This window comes from Anopheles cruzii, chromosome 2 (genome assembly GCF_943734635.1).
Source record: "Anopheles cruzii chromosome 2, idAnoCruzAS_RS32_06, whole genome shotgun sequence".
NCBI classification, from domain to species: Eukaryota; Metazoa; Arthropoda; class Insecta; order Diptera; family Culicidae; genus Anopheles; species Anopheles cruzii.
In genome coordinates this window covers 7,696,690-7,715,909 of record NC_069144.1, presented here as the reverse complement: position 1 = coordinate 7,715,909, position 19,220 = coordinate 7,696,690, and the positions used below count along the sequence as shown (strand labels likewise).

The 19,220-nt window shown below is 47.5% G+C and overlaps 1 protein-coding gene across 1 annotated transcript; it reads right to left on the bottom strand.

The window, feature by feature from the left end:
* Positions 1-2,855: 2,855 nt before the first annotated feature.
* LOC128277363 (uncharacterized) lies at positions 2,856-4,315 on the bottom strand. Its single transcript, XM_053015813.1, has 5 exons — positions 4,034-4,315; positions 3,360-3,977; positions 3,208-3,297; positions 2,984-3,136; positions 2,856-2,909 (listed from the first exon to the last, which is right to left on the bottom strand). Exons 1-5 carry the CDS (start codon positions 4,313-4,315, stop codon positions 2,856-2,858), a joined length of 1,197 nt encoding a protein of 398 aa, XP_052871773.1.
* Between the last annotated feature and the right edge of the window lie 14,905 nt (positions 4,316-19,220).

The following is a 19,220-nucleotide window of genomic DNA, read 5'->3' as shown; positions in this document are numbered from 1 at the left end:
AAACCTACCCCGCATTTTCGGACAACTTCATTCCTTGCATTTTTGAATAAAACTTACCCGAAAGGCCGTAATGTGCACACAGTTACCAGCTGTGTTCTGAAATAATAACTATTACCTTGTTAAAAGGCCAGAGGGAATTGTTTTTGGACAGCGATAATTACTTTCATAATTTCGGCAGGTTGGGTTTTATAGTGAAAAAACACAATAAAAAGCACTTCACGTTACCGTATCCTGTCATTTAGAAGCTACAAGTGGAACAGGACGCTCTGAGGTGATAATTTCTGAACATACACGCAGTAACTAAACTAAAAATACACACAGTAATAGAGAGTGATAAAACAGTAAGAAAGAAAAGTTAAACAGTAATTTAATCAAATTATCTGCCACTGCCACGGTTTGCACGGTTAGCTGTGGTAAAATTTTGTGCGATAATCATGGAGCATCCGACGATTAACGACCTACCAAACGAAGTGAGTGATTTTGGTTTGTGATTTGTTTAAGTAAAGTTGCTCCAAAACTATTTTTGTAGCTGCTGGAGATGATATTTGATCACCTTGACGTGGAGGACCTGAAGAACGCGACCCTGGTTTGCCGTCGATGGTTGGATTTGGTATTTGTAGGACGGCGAATGGATCGTGTGATGCTAGTGCCAACATTTCCGTGGGACAAAGATTTGCTGCTGAGTAACCGACAATATCGCCACCTTGAACTCGGAGCTCGGGAGTGCTCTGCGCATGTGAAAAAATTATTCCAAGCGTTCAATGTTTGCTCATTGCGCATAGAAGACAGGGATTTATCACACTCTTCGTTACGGTTGATTTTGCGGAAGGTACCTGATCTTCAGCATTTATTGATTTTGGGTGAACCCAAACAAATGAACAAAAGTCATAAACCGCTCCCGGTTATGAGAAAATTGGAAAGCTTGGAGATCACTTCCCTCATTATGGACCACTCTAGACCACTTCCCTGGCATACGATCGCCCCTTATTTGCAAGGTCTGAAAATGAATTGTGAATATGAGGAGCAGTTGGAGCAGTGGAGATTTTTCAGTGGCCAGTTAAAGAAAGTTTATGCTACTTTCATTGGAGCAAATTTATTGAACCGCTTTTGCGAAATGACATTTCCTCTTGTAGAGGAGTTGTCAATAAGATCGTTCAATGATAGATATGATGGTAGATATCCAGATGAAGCATTCCTTCAACAACACTCTTTGTTTACGCGCCACAAGTTTTTTCGAAGAAACGCCTCATTACGGCGTCTTTGTCTCACCAGCATTTACCTATCTAAAACGTTAGTTCAGGACATCACCAATCACAACAAAAAGTTGACGTCTTTAGACATCACAGGTATTAACCGTTTTGATTTTCATGCTAACGGTGAACAAGGATCGTTGGAATCTCTGGCGCAACTGACCGAACTAAAGGTAAGCATGTAATGTATGACCCTCTCTTCGAACGTAATAATATTCAATTTGGTTTTTCTTGCAGCATCTAAGACTGGAAGCTTGGAACCCATACATTTTTCGCGGATGTGAAGAGCTTACTTCGCTCCAATCTTTGTCTATTGATGGAACAACGTTTGGTCATGAAGAACCGCTCGGTTTCCTCGAGGATTTTTTCAAGATTGCGCCACAATTAAGGTGTTTGGAATTAGGGTATGCCGTGATGCCAGCAAGTGCCGTTCATTTCATTTGCAACAAGTTCACAAAACTTACTCGTTTGCAGCTGACATATTCAGAAGAGGTAAGAAGACTAACCGATTGCAATGCCAGTGTCATGTAATGTCTGTTTGATTTTCTTTCTCAGGTAACGAGCGATGGTCTCTCCAGAATCGACCGGTTACAGCATCTTTCGTATTTAAAATTATACTTGAGTAATACAAGAAGATTACTTTTGAGCACCATTCCTCAAATAAAACTTCGCTATCTTTCACTTCTGCTAAGTTATCAAGTAAGTGAATCGGTCGCATGATGCGATCATTGTGAATTAGCCAACAAATTATGATCTTCTTAACAAATTATTTTTCCCTGACTTTTATAGTATGATGGAAATCAGATTCTGCTGCTTCCGGAAAATTTCCCTCAACTCGAACGATTGATGCTCCAGGGCTCGTGTCTTCGTGAATCTACTGTCGATAGGTTACGCAAATTACTTCCGACATGCGCAATCATAACATATGGTGATCTTATCACCGATGCAGGGACGAAAAAACACGATGGTAGGTGGAGGCGCAGTCGCGACATGATGCCGGCGTGGCAGAAAGAATGGGCATGGAGGTACCGTTACAATTAGACGGACGACACAGCTCAGAAAAGCAACAACATATTCTCAGCAAACCCCGCATCGGTAAATCGATCTGATAATACACAAGTCTAATGCTGTAATTTACAGAAATGCAGAAACTCCGAATAAAATTATGGGGCTTTCAAACGACCGACAGAATTTGGAAACTCGCTTGATCAACCTTTATTGGTTGGAACTTATATTTTTGAAAAATGACAATCCACCGATACTTTGTGATAATACTCGGTTCTAATTACATGACCAATGTTTTAACGAATCTCTCAGAAAGAAAATCAATTTTAAAATACCTTAAATAGACCCATGACTATGGCTGTGGCAAATGATGGCTAATCTTCAGCATTTGTGGATTGTTCCATCCCGGTTATCCATTCACGGTAATCAAGCAGGAACCACGATCCGAAATCGTTCAGGGGAACGCTTAGAACTTTATTGTTTCAAAAGGCAAGCCTAAAGTGCGCAAATGTTATCGATTTAGGTGAAATATTGAAGAGTTAGTGAATCCAGTGTAATTCTCCAACCATTTGTGTTATTCTGTTCCCGTCAACCGTTGAATTACGATTTAGTGTTTTGTAGCATCATAATCATGGTGTAGATCATTTTGTGAATCTGCAAAACCAGAACCGAAGAGAAGTTACGATACAACTGAATGGCGTCGGAATGGGGAGGCCAGACTGCGTTACCTGCACGTACGAGCTGATGTTGAGTGGCGTAGTGAACACTTCCAGCAGCTTCGGGCTTTGCGACGTCAAAAGCAACAAATTCATGTACTTCATGTCGGCGGACGACAGCTTGTCCCACTTGATGGCCCCAACGTGCTCGATCAACGTGTCGGTCTGTAAGAGACGTGGTAGAGAGAGAGAGAGTGAGATTCAAGACCAAGAGCTCACCACGACCTTCGCACTACCTTGATCTCGAAGCTTGTGCTCAGAAAGCACAGGTAAAACAACTGCACCGAACCCATCACGGTACAGATAGCCCCCAAGTACCAGTCGAGCTGAAAAAGAACGTACGGTGCGCCATCATTCGAGAAACCCAACGCTGAGACCTGAGGCTCACCAGCACTATTCCCATCACGGAGATGATCATCGTGAGCACCCCAAAGCCGACCGATCCGATGTGATAGAGGTACAGGAAATCCATCAACTGCGAGAGGTAATCCCGGTGGTACTGGTGTTGTTGAATGATCTTCACAATCTTCTTCCGTATGGCCGCCGGCGCTTCGCCGCTCTCGAGTTGGTCGTTCAGTTCGTCGATCAGCGTCATCAGCCCGTCCAGTTGCCCCGAGGCCGTGAGCAGATTGAAGACGATCGTACAATCCGAACCGGCCGAGATCCGCCAGTAGTAGTACGCCGCGATCGACTGGGAGCAGTAGTTCAGCACGTATCCGACAAACGAGTCCGGGTCCACGAACGGCAGGATAAAACCGAACGGGAGAATCCTTTCGGGCAGAAAGAACGACGCCAGCCCTGGTATGACCAGTGAGGCAACGACGAACGCTAGGTAAATGTAGAACGTGCCCTTCACGACGATGTAGCTGAGCGTGATGTTCTCGCAAATCACACGCCGCACCCTCTCGCTCTCGTGCAGCATCGTTTTGTAGTACCGCAAGTTGACTTCATTTAGGTCGAGAACTCGGCTCCGCTTGAAAACGAAGAAGATGATCTTCACCAAAGCCTGCCGGGAGAGTAAGGTGAAGGCCTCAGCTTGTTTAAGGGTCCTCTGCTACTCACCTGAATTCCGAATCCGAACGTTGAGACGCAGAAAATGAGCTTCGTGATTTCGCGCCGATACAGGATGCCGGTGTAGAAAACGCTGATGAGGTAAATCGTCAAAATCATGTTGCCGAATACGAACACCAAATGGCACAGGTTCCAGTCCCGTTTGAACATCGACACTCCCATGCCGCGGTTGAAGGAATCGATCAGGTCCGTAATCACGATGCTGCCCGTGTACGTGTCCTTCGGGATGAACCGGAAGAACCGGTATTTGTGCAGCTTGCGGATATAGTCCATGGCTGAATTGTGGCAGCAAACGGACCCGGTGAATGCATTTTTATACCAAAGCTCGCTCAGTACGCAAACATCTGGCCCAGTTCCGGATCAATAGAGTGCCGCTCATTAGAAGCGTTTGATTTGGGTAAATTTTTCATCAGCCTGTTGCAGCGAAATCGAGCATTGAGTCTCACCCGCTTGACTGTAATTGTTTTCTACCATAATTTATTCATTATCCTTGTGCTGTTAGTGTGCCCTGAAGAGGTCAATGTTGAACACTTTCCGCTGATATGAACGTGTATTTGTCCAGCAATACTGTTCGTCTTGAGTGGAAATTTATTGAACCAGGGCCGTTCCATCTCAAATTTCCGTCCCAAGAAGTGATCATACATTCATCGATTTGGGTACGGCGGATGTTGTCATCAAATTTTACGATAACGGAGCACATCTTCGCACCGTCGAAAACATCATCCTGTAAGGGTGCCCTTTTGTTCGCTTTTCCTCCGAGTGCTGGCTAATGGCATGGCTGATAAACAGGTTTATGGACCTCCATCTTCTAGAGTGGGACCTTGGGGACTAGTCCTTGGTGTTTCGTAGCATCATGACCATAGAGTAAATCATCTTGTGGATCTGAGAGCCAGGAATAGAGGGAACGTTTCGTCAAGCAAATCCGCAAACGAGCGACAAACTCGGCTTACCTGAACGAATGCGTTCATATTTAGTGGCGCTGTGGCCACCAGTAGCACTTTCGGTTTCTGCGACATGGCCAGCACCAGCTTCATGTACTTCATTTCCACTACCGACAGCTTGTTCCAGCTGACGGCGCCGACCTTTTCCGTGAGTTCGTCGAGCTGCGCGAGAGAATACGAGATTGAGTTAGGAAATCCATAGGTTAATCGGGCCCGTAACTGTGCCATCCAGACCTTGATGTCCAGACTGGTGCCCAAAAAGCAGATGTAGAACAGCTGAGACGAACCGAGAAACACCATCGCTATGCCCGGGTACCAGTCCAACTGTGAATGGATCGATCGCAGCAATAATATATCCGTTTCCGAGCCTCCCGAGTTCCGCAGTTTTGCTTACCAGCACTAAACCAAGCACGGAGATGACCATCGCCAACACCGAGCACCCGACGGCCACCAGATGGTAAAGGTTGAGGAACTGCACCACCCGGTCCAGGTATTCCCGATGCTGCTGGTGCAGTTGAATGATTTCGATGATTTTACCCTCGATCACGGCCTTTGGTTTCCCGTGGGCCAGATCCTCGTTCAACTCGTCGATCAGCGTCATCAACACGTCGAGCTGACCACAGGCCGTGAGCAGATTGTAGATCGTCTGGATGTCGGTTGACACCGTGATGTACCAGTAGTACAACGAGATGAGCAGCTGAAACACGTAGTTCCAGAGGTACCCGGGCAACGTATCCGGATCGATGAACGGGAAGAAGTACCCGAACGGCAGCAGGGGTTCGGTGATACGCAAACTGGACGAAACGGCCGGGATTATCAGGACGGTGAGTTCCAGCACCATGTAGGCGATTGCTGCCAGCCGCGATACGATGTAGATAAGACCAATGTTCTCACATAAAACACCCTTCACACGGTCCGACTGCTTCATCATGCTGCGGTAGAACTTGTGGTTCGTTTCATTTATGTCGATCACTTCCTTGCGCGTTATGATGAAACTGTAGATCTTCATGATAGCCTGCGGGAAGATTGGAGCGGAGTCCGTAATTACCCCGTAAACTTTGGCACCGATCGGCGCGCACTACCTGCGAGGCGAATCCACACGTCGTCAGACAGTGGATAACCTTCGTGATGTCATCGCGAAACCGGTAGGTGGTAATAAAAACACTGAACCCGTAGATGATAAAGTTGCAGATGGGAAAGACGAATAGGAAATTGAACTGCTTGTGGGCGCGCTTGAACAACGAAACCCCTATATGGCCGCTGAACCGTTCGACCATCTCGGCAATGAACTCCCAGCCCTCCAGTGGGTTGGCTGGGGTGTAGCGAAAGATGCGGTACTTTCTTAACTTCCGCAGGAACTCCATTGCTGGCCGGCCGATTGAAAAGGGTCGAAACTGGATAGAGTTGCGATAGGTGCCCTCTTTTATAGTCAGCCAGCCGGCCCATCGACAAGTCGGGCAGATATCTTAATTGTAGGGCAAATTGCCCCCAGCACCCAGATGCAACCGTTCTCAGCTGCGTTGAGGTGTGATCTTTATTAATTTTTCAACTTTCTTCCGCGAAATCGATCCGACTTTTCAATTGGCCACCGCGTGAAATGCTCAGCGAGCGTACGCTGGGAACAACTCAATTATCGGTGGAGTAGAATCAATTGAACAAAAAATCAATTGACTTGCACATGTTGCTAAATATTTTAGTGTGGACGAAGCTTTTCGAAGACCTTGAAGAAGGTCTTGAGAACTGAGCGACATGCCAGCAGGTGATAAATCCTCAATCCCTTAACCAAAAATTCAAAGCAAACTTACATCTCTGATCGAAATATCAACATTGTATCAATTTAGCCAAACAAAAAGCCAGTTTCGTGTGGCGAATCAAGCTAATTTTATGGCGGGCACCAACAGTTCCGTTCGTTCCAATGGGTGCCACAAAATCTCGAAGAGAACGTGAAGAGACAAAATAGCCACTTGTGGGGCATGGTCGTGATGCTATCGTAAAGAGTCACGACAGCTCGGCAGTAAATCCGACATTTTCGGCACCGGCAGAGTCCGGGCACATTGCCAGGATTAGTGCAAATGGTGGTCGACATAGCGGTAATCTGTGGAGCAGTTGTGATGTTTGAAAGTCCTGAGGGCTGTTCAAGTGGTGCTTTCATTTACTGGGACCTCCAGCATCGGACCGGATGGTCCGAGGTAATTTTTTCCAGAGTCGACCAATCAAGAAGAGTCAAGGCCAAAGCAGTAATTAGTCGTTGGAATTTGCAGAGACAAACAAATCAAAGTTGGCTTTTGGAAGCCTACTCATTAGAGAACCATCATTAAAGTGCGACAGATGCATTCCTCGTTCTCTATCTGTGGCCTTCTTCCCGTCGCATGACACATGGGCTGCAACGACCCGTCCCCAAGGGGGAAAATGCGGTTTTTTGATCAAAGTCGGGTTTATTCACCTCCTCCAAGAGCCACACAATCATTTCAGCGCCACGGTCAGTTTCAGTGGCGATCACTTTGAATAAAGCTTTCTCATCTCTTCAATGTCAGCTAATTGACGCAACTTCACTTTTTGATCATTCAGAACGATTTTGTGCATTTTTTTTATGTTTTCTGGTGTTGCCGCCTCATTTGGACGTACACTTCCTAGCCGAGTCCTTCTGACACTTTTCAAGCCATTCCTTTGCTTGGACGATATTTTTTCCCATCAAGAAGCAGTGCAAATCATGAAAAGAATATTACGAAATTTTACCAGCTTTCTTTTCAAGGTTAGTACTAATTGAAAAAGCGATGATGGCAAAAAGACTAGTCCTATTTATGGGTTAGGCCCGGGGCTTTTCAGCCAACCTGTTACCTCAGAAACTCCAATAAGAGTTTGAAGTTGAAGTACTCGAGTGGCCGCAGAGTAAAATCTAACAAAAATGCATTGTTAAATGAGTTCCTGACATTTGAAATTTTCAGAAAGGTGACCCCGTATAAATCCACACCGAAGGTGCACCGAATCTTCACCATACCTGCATCATATGCACAACGCTGCTGACCTCGCTCTAAACCCCACCCCATCACGGGGAACGCCGGTCCGCAAAGTCATAAAGTTCAACGCCCCGGCGCCCGGCGCAGCGCGAAATTCATGCTAATGTTCGATTTTATGCTCGGCAAAGTGTGCAATTCGCGACCTGCGCTCGGTTCTTCCCGGCAAGAAGAACACGGATGACGACGCCGGTTCGCAGCCGACCGTACCAAGTAAACACTCCCGACCATTCGTTAGCTGCAAGGTGGAAAATCATGCACGCTGCCGCCGTGGCTCGGTAAAGCAAGGCTCCCTTCCTCTGTGTGTGTGTTTGTGACGAAAGAAAACAAAATTATCATTTCCCTCTCGGTGCCACTCGGGGGTCACTGTAATATGCTGCTCGTTGCTCGCTGTTTTTACATTCATCGCTTAAATCACCGTGCGCCTCCATCGTTGCATGATCGTGACAAATGGCAAAAAATCAGCGACGGACTAGTTAACGGGGCCAACGGGAGAATGTCCGTCACGCGGAGCGCGGGCGGTGTGGATTTACTGCACCGGGGCCAGCGCCGGGTCCAGACACCGGTCCAGTGTAGGAGTTATTTGACATTCTACGGTTTAAAGTAAAGCAGCGGGAAACAAACGGCCGAACAGCAAACATACAAATACGCGGAGTTCGAATGGACGCAGATGTCATCCATCGTGGCCACTTTTATGCGCTCGTCATTGGCCGGAAGAGCGATGATCCCCCATGAGCGAGTGGAGCATGTTTGCGACTTTTTCATGATTAACCAAACGCGTCAATAGCTCTTCGTTAGGGACAAACTTTGGACGAGCAACAACATTCTCTCGACCTTTCTCGACTGCCACTCGCAAACTCCCCAGCATGGCCTCAGCGAATGCCGTGTGTGTGTGTGTGTGTCTGGGGATCTGAAGTGCATTTTCTTGTATGTTCATTACAGAGTTGGAAATGCGCAAAATGCACCCCGAGGAGAACCGTCGGGTGGCATGCAAATTTAAAAAATGTGCTCTAAAACACGTCACTCCGGGCGGGAGCCGCCATTCCCATGCTTCCTTGACCTTTGGGGCACACTTTACGAACATTTCGCCAAATGGGGTAAGTTTGCGACAAGGTTACGAGGGGAGCCACAAAATCTTCATCATAACTTGCGCTAAACGCGATGCGTTCGCCTGTGTCTGCACAGACCGGGACTTCGGTTTCGGGGATCCGCCGCTACGTCACTTATTATTTGATGAATGGCCCCCTATCATTGCCCAACATCATCGCTCGCTATGAATATGTATTGCAAATTAGCAACCGTGCGAAATTGGTCGAGTGAGTCGCGCTGGTGGTCCGCTGGTTCGCCGGCCACCGGAACCGTGAAGCAGAGGGGCTCCGGGATGTATATAACCATGAAATTATAATGCATACAAAATCATCCACCGGAATTGGAGTCCAGCCAGCCGGCCGGCCGGTTGGTTGGTGCAAATTTTGCCCGCAAACGGGACCGGGTCCGTTGGCGCGGTTTTGTGCGTCGAATTAGAAACTCTGGCTCTGGGTTGCATATTTAAAATGGGTTGGAGCAGATTTTTAAGGGTGCATTCAAGAGAGGCCCCAAATGATGCGCTATCGCTTGGACAGGGGTCGTTATGTTGGGGCGCAATGATTGCCCATCAAAGCGTCCAATTTTCGATCAACACAATAATTAATTGGAGTCTGGGGCAACGTTCAACCAGCTGGGGTTCCAGCTTCCCGCTGGGTGGGACGAATCGATTTTTGGTGCCCGGCCAGTGTAACCCAACACGCTCGGTTCTCGTTCATTCGTCGTCATTCTCATCTCAGCGGTACGGTCATGAAACATATTTATTATTCGTTTGCTATCCTTCCCAGTCAGCCGTTTTCTTTACGCCTGAAGCTGGGCGCCAGCGAATGGTGTCCCGAAATGGGTCCTTCAGCGGTGGTAAATTGCCCACAACGAATGGGCTTGATGGGGCAATCTTTAACACTTTTGTACGGAGAAAGTAAAAATGCTTTCATAAATGGGCAAAAACAAACTACAGAAAAATTGTCATAAATTTTACACCCAACATGGTTTGGCGGAATATGGTGGACATAGAGCATGGTTCAAGGTATTGAATTCATGCTCATGCCGAATTTATTGTCCGAGAAACCCGTTTCGCACCAAAAATGACTGACCCGATCGTTATGAAGTCGTTCATCAACTATTAATAAATCGAAATAAAATGAGGCTGGGGGATTAAGTATCACCTTGTGGACTGATGATGCCTTCGGCTGGGGAAAACAAAGATTCGCTGATGCAGACACAAATCAAATATTATATCACTCAAATATTTAAGTCCTTGTTGCTGCTTGGTGGCAAATATACCGACGTTTGGTTGATATTAATTGTGAGGCATTTAATATACGTAGATATTGTTGCAACGGTGCGTAGACCGGAGCGTTAGCGTAATGTAGCCTCTTAAGCGGTCCTTAAATTCAATTGTGCGTTGCAAAGAGCGCTAATTTGATCTCGAGCACCGGAGTGCCACACAAGGAAGCATAATTAGTCCACATTGTATGCTACAAGTGCTTCAGGTGGTTGAAAGATAGAGTTTCGTAGGCCTCGGCTCGGAAAGCGTTTGGCGTTTGGCAGCAAAGAAATTGCGCACAATTGCGGAACAATCTTTTGTGTGCGTTCCGTCGGTACACGACACATGCCCGCCCGACCAATCTGCGGACGCGTGGTGACTTTTTTGATTGAGCAACAATGGCGCGCCGTTTTGTTTGAAAAGAAATTAAAATTGTTAAGAATTCTTTTTGTGCCGAGGATGCCACCCGATTCCGGAGCGACGAACATCACTCACCCATCGAGCTCTGTTGTGGAAAATAACGTAAAAAGCGGCGATGAGTGACCGAGAGAGAGAGAGAGAGAGAGAGTCGACGATCAACAAGCAGCGCGTAGCCGGAGCACGTTCTCTCACGCGGAAAATGAGAGTCCCGCCATCAGCCGGCTAAGGACCGGCTCTTCGAGGGAGTGAATGTTTCCGTTAGTTCAGTTCAGTTTATTTTCAGTGCCTAACCAGCGTTGACATAGATCCGTGCCGCAGTTGCTCCTCAGTGACGTGTCTGAGATTGTAGTGAGTGAAATGTGCGATGAATTGGACTCCGAGCCGGTGTCCCTCCCGAACCCCGAATGTGTGTCGACGACGATTGGTCCCTGATTACTCTGTTAGGACGATAGTGTGACTCTGTGTGCGGTTGACCTACTCCTTGGAATTTCTTATTCACCCTTTCGTCCTTCAAGGGAACGGTGATATAGCACCCTCCGACCGCCGAAAGGGAGAACCGGAAGGATAATGAAAGCCTTCCACTGTCGTAACCACTGGCCATAGCCCCTGGCGTCTTCGGCCACTTCAGCAGAAGCAGCAGCAGCACCAGCAGGATATTGGTCAATTTGAATATTTTAGCACCTGCTCCCTAGTGCCTTCGGTGTTATAACTTTCCCGATGGGTCCCAAAGTTAAACACAAACAGCGTCGAAACCGAAAAGAAAACGGAATGGTTTACTTTGGCTGACCTGGGGGTCTCTCGAGTTTTGGGGGGGGAGGTATAATATATTACACCGTCTTCGTACCGAAATCTTACCCCCTTAAAATAGGAACATTTAAAATTTAGACAAATAAAACATTAAAAATGATTCAATAACAAGGTCGGATGATAATTGACTAAAAAGAAAACAGTTTAATGACATCATATTGAGAAACTAAACTAATCTGATTTGTTTCCATAAGCAATGTGTAAAATTAATTAAGGTGTGATTTCTGCTATTTAAACATCAATTTTAAAAATTACATTACACTCAACACGGTTGGGGAAAAGCGGACGGAAATCCTCGGCGGGACGCTACGGAAATCCGGGCTACATTAATTATTGCCCCAATTAAAGCCCCCAAACTTTCTTTACACAAGTTTTTGACACCTCGCGCCGATGGGCCCCGAAAATTGAACCGATGATAGATGAATTGAGCGGCGATGGTGTTGCTGTTTAAATTTTAATTAACTTTCCGTTTACGTTAATGGCAAACAATCTGGCCGGGCCGGCCAGGTCAAACGTGATTGATAATGATGGATAGCGGCTGATTAGGCGCCGGTCGGGAAAAACCTGAAAGATGAAAGAAAAACACATGATGAATGGTGGCCACATTTTCGAATTTAAATGTTTTTCCATTACATTTGCACCGGCCCCGGCACCGGTTATCCCATTAATTTCGCCCCAAGGTCGGCTAATCATTTGTCTTCATTATGAAGCCTTCCTTCCCGGAAGGTGCTGGTGGCCGGACGACGGTCTTTCGACAATTCGTCTAGCACCCGAAAAGCCCCCAAACAGTAAACAACAACAGAAAACAATCTTTCTGCTCTCTTTGCGGTTAGAGCTCCATCGTTGTTTGGAGGACTATTATTTCTGTGGTGGCAGAGTGGATGAAAAGGGTCTCGATTGACCTTTGGTCGCTCAGACGCACAACTTCCAAGCTGTTAGCTGCTACTGTTAGTTGGCAATGTTTAACACAAAACTTTGATTTTCTCATGATTTCAATATTTCTAGTGCGTTGTTACATTTCAAAAGATAATACAGTTTAATCTAACCCACCGAAAGAGCCCTAAACTCGAGTTACATCAATCATCCACTCTTCAACAAACATTCTTTCAGCAACAGTGGACCTAACCGTTTCGAAAGTTTCCCAAGTCTCCCGAAGAAGCATCAAAACCATCACCAACAACTATTCCCATCAAATCAAGGTCATGTAGAGAAAATAATAAACCGTAAGGTAAGCGCGCTTCAAGTTTGAAGGCCAAGATCAAACCAGGATCCAGGACGGAAAACAACGCCAAGGAGCAGCAGCTCAGTGACTCTCGGGCACCGCGGAACATTAATTCCGTTGAATTTGTTCGGGAAATAGGAAACGCCAACCGTAAACCGACTCCAGCACGGGTTTCGTGTCGATTATTACTGTGTTGGCAATAAAACTCAATTTTCACTTCGTCGCACAAGTGTGGCAATTATATAATGTTAATGGCAAAAGAAACGGACGCCGAACCTTTCGACGGACGGACGGGGTCGGGTTCGAGAGGAGTGCAGGAGAAATAGGCATCATTTATCATGCCGACGCCATAAAGCCATTCATCATACGCCGTGCTCTCGGCGCAACAAGGCGGAAGGTCGAGATTGATGTACCGGCTAATGGGGTAACTTTATTTCAATTTTAAAAAGGGCACGCACTTCGCCTAATCAAACCGACGGGCATCGAGCTTAAAAGTTAGTGGTACTCGCGAGTACTTCGTGTACGACCCATAAACGATTTGGTTGCGACCGGGTTCTGAATAAACTTCGTTCCATTCCAGCCCCTCCAGATTAAACGCGAACATAATAAATACTTTTAAAACCGACGGATGTGTGAAGCATTTTGCAGTGCATAATTTGCAGTACGACGCTAATGGCCACGGTGCACTGCACACACTTAACCCGGCCGGGTAAGCTCGGTAATCAGCCCGGCCGTGACTATGCATGACGTTGAGTGATTGACGGAAATGGGCCAACCAAACGGGCAAAGCGGTTTGCAAGTAAACCGCCATTAATGATGCATGCCAAAGCGGGGCCCAAAAAGAAAGGACCCGCCCGCCGGGTGCCGGGTGTGTCCTTCGGTCCCGCGGTCTGTTAAGTGGGCTGAGATACTTTGGTTTAAAAGAAAACACAAAATTATGGCCACTTAAAACCCGGATCCCCACCGCGTCCAACCGAGCGTTTCCTTCGTTCGTTTTGCTCTCCTTCTGGCGGCGCTTTTGTTATGCTACAAAACAGTAGCGAATGGTTTTTGCAGTACCATTGTTTGCCGGGCCTGCGCTCCATCCGTCACATAAGTGTGGCCGCCCCGCTCAAAAGCCAACACTAACTTTGACTCTTGCAACGGAATGCAATTTTTTCCCGAGCGCTCCCGGGAAAACCTATCATCCTGCCCGTGCCCGACAAAGCCCGAGCCCATAAATGCGATGCCAGGACCCCAGGCCCGGTGGTTTGCATTACAATGTGTCGTCTGTGTGTGTCGGGGAGTCTCCGGCGTCTTGCGTGAATGGAAAGTAGGTTCGCTATTCAGCGAAACGGCCCGCACCTTTTTACAGGTGTTTTATGCTACACTTCAGATAAGGCCACTATTCATATCCGGTGCGGTGATTCCGGGGCCCCGGGTCAACTCGCGCCCGTGTGTGTGTGTGTGTGTGTGCGGGGAGGCACGTGTGCTTTTATGCTTTCAATCAACGGCACCACATTCATCCGGTGCTGCTCCGAACCAATCTCGGAGCCGCGTCCTCTGCAGCACTCGTTTCTTTGGGCGATATCTTACTTCACAACGCAGTTCGCAGCTCCGAGGGTGTTACAAATGCAAACAAAAACACAAAAAAACAAAAGGATGGATTTTACGAACCGAACACACCAACCCAACCGAACCGAACTGAACCAAACCGAGCGGCTTTGTTTCGACGTTGCCGGAGTTTTATGCTGCTGGTTCGTAAGCTTGCGGTGACCCTTTTTTCAATCCGTCAACCAACTTTGTAGCGATCCTTCGCGTTGTCGATGTGTTTGTGAGAATTTAATTCTGAAGTTTGATGCCGAACTTGGCGATGATAGTTTAGGAAAGAATTGTCCTAAGAAGTTGTTTCAAAATGGCTCAACGCTCAAGGGAAAACTATGCCCGCTGCCATTGATTTAAATCGATTCCGTTTCAAATTATTTCTACCATTTCTAACAACATAACATTGTGTCAAAAGGGAACCCAAACTGCAACCAAGGCACAGGGCATTTGGTGAATGGAATGTATTTAAGCAAACCACTCGCCCCGCCAGATAACCACTATCTAACGGGCCGGCAGTTGCGCAGATAGCCTATTCATTCCGATAACAGTCCGCCGGTGGCCGTTTGCGCTAATACCGGCTAATGTGGCCCCCAGTGCTACGGGTGGGCTCCATTTAGTTACACACCTTCTCGCCGGCACCGGGTAATGGGGTTTATACTTACAATAAATTGATGAAGTGCTGCGCGCGCTTCGCGGTGGCGAACTTCGTGTAACACACCCTCCGAACCGGGCTCGAAATGTGATGCCGTTGCCGTTGTTGCAAATGAACCTCGGTGTGGCAGGCAATTAGTACGCGTGAGCGTCGTGCACTCGTGGCCAAACATTAGCGCCGAGCTGCCCCCGGGACTATTAGCTGTTGGTGTAAGCGCGCAGCACCGCCTCGTTGGTACTTAATTAATCTCATGTCTTGTGGAAAGTGCTGAAAACTTCAAACTAACGTACGTCTACCTACGTTACGATCAACCAGCAAACATCCAGCAAATCCTGCTGCTCATGGAGAGTGCATCATGTAAATCTAACAGCCGTACGCTGCGACTCTAAATCGTATAATGGCTCTAATTTAATTTTATGCAAAATAACTAGCGGAGTATGGTCCGGCAAACGGAGTTTGCATACCTTCAGGCGCACTCTGTAATCCTGCCATTGCGGCAGTGGCATGCGGGTTGCTTGCATTCAGGCGCCAAGAATGAATGGAATTTAAGAAATGTAAAGAGAGCCGGGTTGGAAAATATGCAAATCTTCATCTCGGCCTCCTCTTATTTTCCGGTGCATTTTCATCATATAATTTTGCGTCATTCAGAGTTTCTTTAAAATTTAATCCATCCACACTCGGCATACACATCGTAACAAAGGGCTCTCTCGGAACGGATTATTTAGCCAGAGGTGCACATGAACATCGTAATGGACCGGTGACCGGTAAGTGAAGCGTACTGCTTTCGGCGGACCACGCAGGGCACAGAATTTATAATACATCGGTTGGAAACGGTGGCAAAGCTTATTGGATGCCGGCTCCATCTTGACCGATGACCCGCTGCCGCGCATAAATCAACCAGCGCTCCGGCGAGTGCGAGCGAGCGAAAGCAATAACGCGTTTGGCCACCCGGACGCAAACCGAACTTTCAGGGCCCACGGATCAATATCTCACGAGCGGCCGAAAACCCTTCCGACACGTCGCTCCGGCGCTAGGGCTCGGGGTCGCGGGGTCCCGGTGGTACGATTCCGAGAAAGCATGCGTTAAACATTCGTGCGATACATTCTACCACGAGTTTTTCTTTTCACTTTCCCTGATGGCCCTTTGTAAACTTCCGGCGAAACGATCACACGGGGGCGTGCGCACCTTATCGATGGAGATAGCGACCCATCGGCGGCACCCGGCGGGGTGGCACGCAGCTTCCGGTTCCTCGGCACCATGTTGAAAAATAATGTTTAAACATTTTATGTCCGATCCGGAGATGGCGTTCCGTGGCGTGGCGCCAGGTCAGTCGCTTGCCAAACAAAGACATTATGGGCACTCGCCGTGAACCGTGCGCCGTTGCGGTATAAATCGTAAAAGCTCCGACACTTTTATTACACATCGGGCCCCATAAACCCGGGAAATTAATTAATAATAAGGTCGCACGCCATCATCGCGCGCTCAGGCTTGCGTCTTGCGCGATCGATTGTTGTCGCTGCGCCCTGCGCCCCATCCGGGACAGGAGACTGCCACGTTGATGGATTCCCGCTGCGAGCTGGGTGCATAATTAATTTCCGCGTTGCGATAGTCCTATCGACCGGCCGCTGCCCGCCGATTGACACTCCGGAATCTACGGTATTAAAATGTGTGTGATTTTTGAGTAGAAGTGAAGTAAATGGAGTGAAGACCCAAGAAAGCAGAAAGTGTAAAGTGTATTTTTCATTCCTTTAAGCCCACGGCTGGGGTCCACGTGAGGTGGATCCCCGTTCTGGTGTGCTGAAACGAGACATCCCTTGGCGTGACACACCGGCAAGCTGCCGGCTGTTGTTCGAAAATCCATTACTTCAAACGAATTTATTTGCCACTCCGGAAGCGGCGAGTTTTCCGACAGACAGATCGAGAAGATCCTTACCTGTGGCATGCGTGGCCATTGCGAGGCCCCACATTTGGCACGGTACAATTTACGGTCCTCCAGACTGGAAGAGCCGGCGGATGAGCCGACGAGTTCGTGCCTGAAAGCCATTCTTCTTCGCTGCGTCTGCGGCTCCGAAACATTTATTGCAGTCTCCGGAGGGATGCGTTCACTAATTTCGTTTCCGCTTTTTTTTGGGTTGTTTTTTGCCCGGTTCGTGTTTGCGTTGCCACTCCATGGTGAGGGTTTTGTGGAGGACCAAAAATCAATAGCCATAAAGAAGGAGCCGCTCGGACGGCCGCTGGACGCTGGTGTATGGAGATAAATGGCCGATGGTCGGGGACACGGGTAGTTTGTAGGGTGTTTTTTCCTCGCTTTTCCTACCTCCGTCACCACCTACCGAGCCGGGCCGTCAGCAAGCGAACCAAATTAAGGTCACAATTAATTACCCACTCGCTTGGGGTCCTCGTCGCGTGTTCTTTCGGCGCTCGTTCGGATCGTCTTTTCGGGGTTTTTGGTGGAATTGTTGCTGTTTTCCCGGAAGGCGACGCTGTCCCGAGTACGCTCGGTCCTTGCTCGGTTACGCCCCCCCCCCGGCTAGTGTTCATAATTTCATTCCCCGGAAAATTTGGCGCGAGCCAAGTTAAAGAGCACAGTGATTAAGTGTTTAGAGGAAAACTCAACCGTTGGCCGCAACTTCTTGGGCGTAATCTTGGCTGTCCCTTTGCTTTGTCAAAACACACCGGGATTCGGGCCAGATGGGCGGAGGTGACACGAATTAACCTATTGATTAAACACGCAAACACGGTTAGCTGGTGTCGCTGTTTTAAGGTGAGCCTTAGCGTTAATTTGAAGCAACACCCAACGGTCGGGTCGCTTTAAAAGTTAGCTTCTTTGGTGCAACTCGTACTGCATACTTTCAGGGGTTTTTACCAGAAAAATAAAACATTTATTTCAAAGAAGCGCCACGCTCGTTTTCTTCACTCGACTCGCTACTTTCACCGTTCGCGCGTTAATCTTTATGTTAACCCATGTTAACAGTGTCGCCGTTCGCGGTTCTACGCGAGCACAATATTGATTCTTTTATGTTCACGCTCCGATTACGACGAAGATCCGCCCGAAGGTGTTTTCTTCGCAGCGCACCACTTCAACCACCGGGTGCTGCTGCGGCACAAGAATATTAATGCCAACAATATGTTAAACTTTCGCCAGACGCTTTGATCCTCCGCAAAAAATGATACCTCCTGAGAGCGGAGCGGATTGTGGTGTAAGTGGAGCGTGGAACACAGAAGGTTGCTTTCGCTCTGCTTCTTGTGATGGCCGACGATGGCAGGGCAAACTTTCCAGAGCTTGGAACACGAAAGTCTGTGTCTACTGTTGTGGCTGGCTTTGGGCGATGATCGTCCTCGCAGAACGGTGCTTGCGCGTGACCAACAGCGGCAAAACTTTCCCAAAGAGTATTATTTTGATCTTCGTACTACTTTTGCGTCTCTGGGTCATTAATGTGTTTGGCGCTCGGTAATGCAAAAGTTTGCTTGTTGTCCGAACCTCCGAAGGCTAGGAGTTCTACTATTTCCATGCTAAAATCCTACCCCGGTAGCCATAATATTAAAGCTTCGGTTAGAAACAATTTCGCTTAAGTGCACAAATTGTAGGGGAGAAAAACGAACCCATCATTTCCGGTCCACAATCAACACGAGCCCCGAGGACGTGGACTCAGTCTTTTGCATGCTCACTTACACGCTTCAACGTGATCGTGACGAATGCCCATAAATCTGCACGTTACGCAAAGTAAATGGAAATGGATGCCGAATTCGGCAAGGGCACAAAGCAGATGCCGTTGCGATGGCTGAAAGAGGGATGAATTCGGGTAAGTATTTCGTAAAGTAAAGTAAAATATTTCGTGTGATGTGAGCTTATTTAAACATGATTTTTCCCCCTTTAATTGACCCATTATTATGCGGTTCTCTTGGTTCTTTTGAATGGCTATCGACGAAAAACCGTTCCGTTATCCAGAGTGGCTTCAATTTACCCCGTAGCAAAGTTAGACAGTGGAATGAATATTTAAAATGCCCATACCCGAAAGGGTCATTGGTACCCGGAGACCCCATGAATAGTGGAAATTGGCTCTGCGGCGAAGCAATTTCCCACCGAACGTTAAGTAGTAGTCATTCTGGCACTCATATCAGAAGCTGCAGCGTACAACTTAAATTGCGAATCCCCTTTATTCAACGCATTCTCGTGCCATGTTTACA

Excerpts from the sequence above, each read along its gene's own strand:
- LOC128277363 (XM_053015813.1), bottom strand. The coding sequence starts at position 4,315 with ATGGACTATATCCGCAAGCTGCACAAATACCGGTTCTTCCGGTTCATC. Across the intron at positions 3,978-4,033 it reads CGTTCGGATTCGGAATTCAG|GCTTTGGTGAAGATCATCTT; the intron begins GTGAGTAGCAGA and ends CTCTCCCGGCAG. Across the intron at positions 2,910-2,983 it reads ACATCAGCTCGTACGTGCAG|ATTCACAAAATGATCTACAC; the intron begins GTAACGCAGTCT and ends CTGGTTTTGCAG.